This window comes from Hevea brasiliensis, chromosome 7 (genome assembly GCF_030052815.1).
Source record: "Hevea brasiliensis isolate MT/VB/25A 57/8 chromosome 7, ASM3005281v1, whole genome shotgun sequence".
Taxonomy (NCBI): domain Eukaryota; kingdom Viridiplantae; phylum Streptophyta; class Magnoliopsida; order Malpighiales; family Euphorbiaceae; genus Hevea; species Hevea brasiliensis.
This window is the reverse complement of record NC_079499.1, coordinates 40,489,227-40,496,228: the sequence shown is the minus strand read 5'-3', so window position 1 is coordinate 40,496,228 and position 7,002 is coordinate 40,489,227. Positions and strand designations below refer to the sequence as shown.

At 28.0% G+C, this 7,002-nt stretch overlaps 1 protein-coding gene across 1 annotated transcript; it reads right to left on the bottom strand.

Moving 5' to 3' along the window:
- Positions 1-1,645: 1,645 nt before the first annotated feature.
- On the bottom strand, positions 1,646-4,122 carry LOC110665845 (probable transcription factor At5g61620). Its single transcript, XM_021826121.2, has 4 exons — positions 3,689-4,122; positions 2,687-2,937; positions 1,924-2,022; positions 1,646-1,846 (listed from the first exon to the last, which is right to left on the bottom strand). The coding sequence occupies exons 1-4, from the start codon at positions 3,912-3,914 to the stop codon at positions 1,721-1,723; spliced, it is 702 nt and encodes a 233-aa protein (XP_021681813.1). The 5' UTR covers positions 3,915-4,122; the 3' UTR covers positions 1,646-1,720.
- Positions 4,123-7,002: the final 2,880 nt, after the last annotated feature.

Here is a 7,002-nt window from a genome sequence, read left to right as displayed (position 1 = left end):
TGTTATCAACGTTATCACTTTCTCCACTATAGGCTGAAACTTTTGGATAATAGTTTCTTTCTTTTGGGTTATGCCATTTCTTCACCTTAAGGCAAAACCCCTCTCTCTATGAGACTGCAATAGGTAGAGCCCCTCATCAATGGGTAAAAGCTACTCTTCATAGGTAAAGCCAAATAACCTTTGCAAAATGCATAATATTCATATTTATAATGTAAGTCTATTTAATTCTAATCTAATTAAAAATTTAACTCAATTTAAAAATAATATAAAAATATAAATTCTACTTTATATCAAAAATAAATATGCTCAAATTAAAAAAAGATGTCTTCTAATTCCACTAAGATTTTAATTAATAAATTTAACATTGATAAATACTTTTTATTTTATAATTATTTTAATAATAAACTGTTCTCTCAAGTGGTGAGCTGCAATGTTAGAGATAAACGTAAATTTGGTATAACATTAAAAAAAAAAAAAATTAAACTAGGAATTGAAGATTGCTTATTTTAATATTGCATTTCGAACTTGTAACCAATATTAAAGTAAAAAAGAAATTTAATTCTGTCTTTTCCTTATTTGTTTTTTAGTTCTATATTTAAATACTGAGCCCCTATTATTATCCTTCGAACTCACCAATTTTTAAATATTAGGATTCAAAATTTTTTTATTTTAAATTAAAATAAAATTATTGTTTCATATTAAAATTTAAAATTAAAATTAAAAAATACAAAAGTTCGCGCGCTAATTTATTATTATTATTATTATTATTATTATTTAACTCTCATATGCCACTCTCACCCCAGTACATAATATACGTCCTAGATGAATAGAAAAATAAAAAATCCACAAGGTGTTTCCAAGCCTTTTAACTTTATTTTTCCCACACTCAATATATCTGCACAAATAAAAACTTTGTAATTTTATCTTTAACATTTATATTCTTATTGATTAACATTAATTTAGTGATATTAGAATAATTTTTAAAATTATAAATTTTAAAATTTGAATTACAATTAGATTCAATTATATTAAAAAAAAAATCCATATTTTTACAAGAGCTAGAAGACCGTCATATTCAATAATAATATAGTCAGAAATCAGTCAAAATTTTAATTGTTATCATATGATGTGTGCGGCATTCCTCCTATCCAAAAAATACAAAATTCATAATATATTAGAGGTTAGGATGGAGTCAAAATTCTAGTTGATTTATAGAAATTTTTTTTAATTTAAGTGAGAAATATTTTTTCAATTAGATGGAAAATTATTTGTTATGCAATTTATGACTCATATTTTATTATTAATATTAATTGATCAATAAGTTTTCTACTAAAATTAGGATTAAAGTAACTCATACTATAAGTATGAGCATTATATAAGAGATTATTTAATTTTAATCCATACATGAAAAAGGGTACAGAGTATAAGAAAAATGACTTTAGCCCATGTATGAAGAAAGGTTATAGATGGATTACATATGAAAGCAGAATCCGACATGGACCACCGCCTATTATAATTAATAATTAATTAATTACTAAAAGAAAATAAAGTTCAGAAATAAGTTAATTAGTTATACTAAAAGGAGTCCTAAATCCTAAGAGGTAAACCTATTAACAGAAAAAAAAAAAAAAAAAAAAAAAAACTATTTCATGAACTTGTATATTATTAGCTCAGCTTCCAAGCTGAAAATTAAACCTAAACATAAGCTTCATGCCACACATTAATTAGAAGCTTCTTCTCCTAAGGGGTCTGATGATCTTGTTTCCTTAGAAGGGCTGTGCCAGAAACTATCTTCAGAGCGAAATATCAGAGCATTGGACCATAATATTGGTACTGAATTATGAAGCTGTTTGCAAGCAACGATCAGGAGAAAAAAATTAATGAATTATTAGAAATACAAATAGAAATGAAAATGAATCATACCATGTATGGTTTCCCATTGTAGCTTGAAGCACCATAAGCATAAACTGGATGATCAATTGGGCGAGGTTGGTAGTCTACGTTCGCTGGCGCAATAGCATCCTGCGTGAATTGTTCTATTCAACTCTTAGCAATAGGGTAATTCCTACTCTCAGTTTATCATGATTCAATACGCGACTCACATGTTTGTATTTTATATGCATAATGAAATATTTTTAAGTAAATTTTTCTTGATAAATGATAATAATTTTGTATATTTTTTATATGACAAGTTTTTTTAATATAAACTTTTAATTATAAATAGAGACAAAATTAAAAATTTATCTTTAAAGATAAAAAATAAATACTGAAAAGAAATTATGTGAAATCTTAATAAAAAGATTCGGACTAAAATAAATATATAAAATGTTAAATGACTAAAATTATATAATATAAAAAATAAGAATGAAATTTATATGAAAGTGCAAGGTTAAAATAATAAAAATAAAAAAAAAGAGGGATAAATAATAATTTTTAAAAAATTTACATTAAAATTTATAGCTAAAATTTTAATTTTGAAAACTTTTAGTGGCTTGTAATTCTGCCATGATTATAAATTCAATTATAAGATGAATATTTTGAATTAAATATCTTGAAACTCGTAGCCAGGTGATTAAAAATTTGTTGGATAATTTAGGAGATTAATATTGAAAACTTGATACTCACTTTTTCTTCCTCTAAAAATCTAAAGAATGTGTATTTGAGTGAGAGAAGGAGAGAGATGTACCGAATCTTTCAAAGGGGTGTCAAAGATGCTTGGCTTTCGTCGACTCCTCCTGGAATCAGTGGAGGTCTGCCTAAGGAAATGCTTCTGAGCATGACTAGCCACCTGCGTAGTGGTCCTAGTCTTCACAAACATCTCTGAAATTTCTCGCCATTTACCTTTGCCAAGCTCTTTCAAGCCCTTCAAAAACATTTGGTGTTCCTCCTCCGTCCATGGCTTCCCTGTGGAAGGGACCTCTCTTCCTCTTGTCCTTTCTACACACATAATAAATTTGGGACCAGTCAATATATATATATATATATATATATATATATATATATATATATATATCACTTCAATAAATATATTTTTAATTTATCAAAATTTTGAGAAATATTACTGTGGCCCACAGCTTATTATATATGCAAATCTTAACATAAGCTAACAATGAAAAGTTATTGTTTAAGGGAAAAGAAATCTCACTCAATTTCATAATCTTTTTTATTATTGTTTGAGATAAAAAAAAAAGTTTTTTAAGAGAAAAAATTCTTAATGTATCGATTTATGGGTTAAAAGAAATTAAAAAAATTCTAAAAATTTTGAAACACCTCTATTAAATAATATCCTCCCAATGGTAAAACTGAAATGCTCATTCCTTACTACTTGTTTGGAGGAAGTTTTTTAAGATAAAAAATGGGTTTTTAAGTATTATTTTTATTTGAGAGAAAGGTTTTTTTTTTAAGAAAATAAGGTTTTTTAAAATTTCAAAACTTTTAAAACTCTCACTTTTTCAACCAATACAATTAGTAAGCTGAAAATATTTTACAACATTTCCTTCTATTACTTTACTTTACGTTAATTTAATATTACCTCACTTTATCCAAATATACTTTTAAATTTAAAATTTCATGAAATTTTAAAAAAAAATAGTGAAAATACTAATGAAAACCAGAAATATAAAAGAAAAAAAATAGAACATAAAAATTAGGCAGAAACAGTAAGTGAATCGTATATATAAACATTTACCTCTGATCCTCTTGCGACCATTCTCCTGTCTCCTGGAGGTAGAGCCCTGCTGGCTAAATTCAGTCCCAAGAGCAGTAATGCCTTCTTCAATAATGGGTTGTTTCTGTTTCTCCATAATATTAACTCCAAACAGCTTAAGATAATCATTCCCATTGGGTCTTCTTGGGTTTCGCCCATTGCCTCCGCAGTCAGAGTCTCTTCTCGTAGCCTGTTGATCCTGAACCATATCTTGCTTGTCCTATATGTAATGTGTATAGAAAATTTCACTAAAGCTGCACAATTCATGGGTATATTTATATACTTACATATATGTGAAAGATCTTCGTGAACCTAAATAGGAATATAAGATATTCGTATGTCGATCAAGGGTTATGATTGTGATCTAAAACAAAAGCATAGCCCTTTAGGGGTTTTGTAAAAAGGAAAGAGAATAATTGATGATGATGATGATATGCATATGACGTAAGACCAAGTCATTAAATTCAAGCTTCCATATGCATTTTTTTGTTTTTTTGGTAGATAGCTTGACCATATGCATTTTGAAAGGGCGTGTGCCCCTTGGAAAGTTCAGCTTTAAGTTTTGACGCGTTGAGATCTGTAGCCCTCCGCTCTTTTTAATTAATTTTCTTGAATGGATTATCTATGCGGGATGGGTAAAAACTCATTTTTGTTTGTTTTTCGAATTGAATTAAAAAATTTAAGTAAATAAATTTTAGACGGATCAATTAATTAAAATTAGTTATTTTTGTGAATGCTTTATATATATATATATATATATATATATATATATATATATATATATATATAATAGCTTCATGCAAATTTGTCTCTACTCAATTATAAAATATTATGTATTTTTAAGGTATTATATTGAAAGTTAAAAAAATATTAACGATTTTTACAATTCAGTCAATTAAGTTATAAAAAATTTTCTTTTAAGGATAATTGTCAAAACAATCTTGTATTTTTCAAATTTTGGTAGTTCTATCCCATACTATGAAAATTATCAATTAAATCATGAACTTTTTAATTCTTATCAATTCTAACTCATTGTTAAGAAAACTATTATTTCACTAACAGAAATGTTACTTAAGACATCACTTAAGTATGACTTCATTACAACCAACATAACAGAGAAAAATATATTTTTGAATAAAAGAAAAAAAAAGTACATTTAGCTCAATATAAGTACATTGTATTAATATATATTTGATAAGTTACATTTAAACAGTTCTTTAGTACTGACATATGAAACAAATATATGGGATTATGATACTTGAAAAGACTGGGACATGTATGTTTTAGTAGAAACATATTATTTTAGCGTACTAATATGAAAAGTATTACATATAATTTAAGTAGCATTCTTGTATGAAATAATAATTTTCTTAACGATTATGATAGAATTGATAAGGATTAAAATGTTTAGGATTTAATTTATAATTTTTATAATATAGGATAAAATTACAAAAATTTAACTAAGATTTTTTTGACAGTTATTCTTTTTTTCTATGTAACACCCTCACTGTAACAATTCCCTACATTCTACTGTTTCGATGACCAGTGTCGGTCCGGACAGTTAGAACGTCTGGAAAAATATTTAAACTAAAATGAGGAACCATAATTAATTCAAATATTAATAAGAAAAATTTAGAAAAAATTTTAGAAATAAAATACAACCAAGTTAAATGAGCCGGTGCCTTAGCGATGGGTAACCCAGTGGAAAATTACGGTTCTCACAACTAAGAGCCCTAAACCCGGAGAAAAATTCATAAAATAATTTTTGGGATTCCAGAGAAGAGTCATTGAGGTTTCTATGGCATTAGAATGCCAAAAAAATGCTTAGAAAAATTTTTAGATCGACATAGACGATTTTGGCTCGATAAGCTAAACAGAGGGCATTTTGGTTATTTCGTTTTTAGAGATGATTTTTGACCAATTTGTCAAATTAAGTAAATAAATTATATGACATAAAATGTGAATAAATATTATTAAAAAAATTGAATTGAAAATGAATAGAAAGAAAAGAAAGGAAAAATAAAGAAAAATGGGACTTTTGACATCATATGATGTCATTATTGAAGCCTCCACCAATCAAATTTCACCAATCTATAATAAGTCAACTTAAAGAGAGTTAAGTGGGCAGAAATTAAAAAGAAAAATCTTCATCCCCTACCTCTCTCAACCTAGCCAAAATCGTCCCTGACCCCAAACCTCTATTAAAGCTTTATCAAGCTTTATATCCCACACCATTTCACCTCAAAATCCCTCACTCTCTTCACTAAAATTTTTCCTTACCCCTTAAACTCTTTCTAGTTAGCAAAAAGAATGTAACACCCCAAAGTTCGGTAGTGCGTTCTACTGCTCCGGTGACTAGTGTTGTCCGGACAGCTAGGATGCCTAGAACCGTACTTCGATATGAGTGAGGAGACATAAAATAATGAAATACAAGAAAAGAAAGTACAAGAAAAACAAAGGAAAAATGATAGCAAAGAAATGTGATCAAGTTAAACGAGCCGGGAAACCTAACGATGGGTGACCGCACTGGGAAGTCACGGCGTGGACCGTTGACTAGCCCTGGACTGCGGGGAACCCTGGAAAACATTTTTAGGACATAAATAGACCCTTATTGAAGTATAAATCTCATTAGAAAGATTAAAGAAAAATTAAATAATTAGTACAAAGAAAAGTGAGAAATCGAAAAACAGACAAAATACGGTGTTACCGAAAAATCGGGAATGCCACCCGAACAGGGGCATTATGGTCATTTGACATCCCGAAGTGTCTTTTGACCTAAATGTCCATTAAAAATAAATAATATTACACTTAGAAAATGAAATGAAAAATTAAAAGAGGGGTACCTAATACAAATAGCCAAAAGTGGGGTGAAAAATGTGTAAATAACACATTTAAACTTATTTTATGATATAATTTAAATGAGTGGACCACTAAGGGAATAAAATAAAACAAAGAGGGGCAGCTGTACTTCCACTAAACCAACAGAAACTTCATCTTCCTCATTTGGATTAAAAGTTGCCGAATTGAAGAAAATGGAAACCACCATGGCCATTTTTCATGCAAGCTCTCTTAACTCTCCATTTTCAACTCCAATCTCTTAGGTTCCTTCATGAAAGTTTGTCTACTCATCACAAGGAAGATATTGATACCAAATTTGAGAAGTTTGGTAAAGGTTTAGCAAGTTACAATTAAAGGTAAGTTTACATTTTTGAGAATTCCTTTGTTAAACTTTATGTTCATGTTATGGGTGTTAGTTTTGTGAAGGAAATTTTAAAGTTTAAATAGTTATTGAGATA

Excerpts from the sequence above, each read along its gene's own strand:
- LOC110665845 (XM_021826121.2), bottom strand. The coding sequence starts at position 3,914 with ATGGTTCAGGATCAACAGGCTACGAGAAGAGACTCTGACTGCGGAGGC. Across the intron at positions 2,938-3,688 it reads TGGTCGCAAGAGGATCAGAG|AAAGGACAAGAGGAAGAGAG; the intron begins GTAAATGTTTAT and ends TTATGTGTGTAG. Across the intron at positions 2,023-2,686 it reads ACACCCCTTTGAAAGATTCG|GATGCTATTGCGCCAGCGAA; the intron begins GTACATCTCTCT and ends CAATTCACGCAG.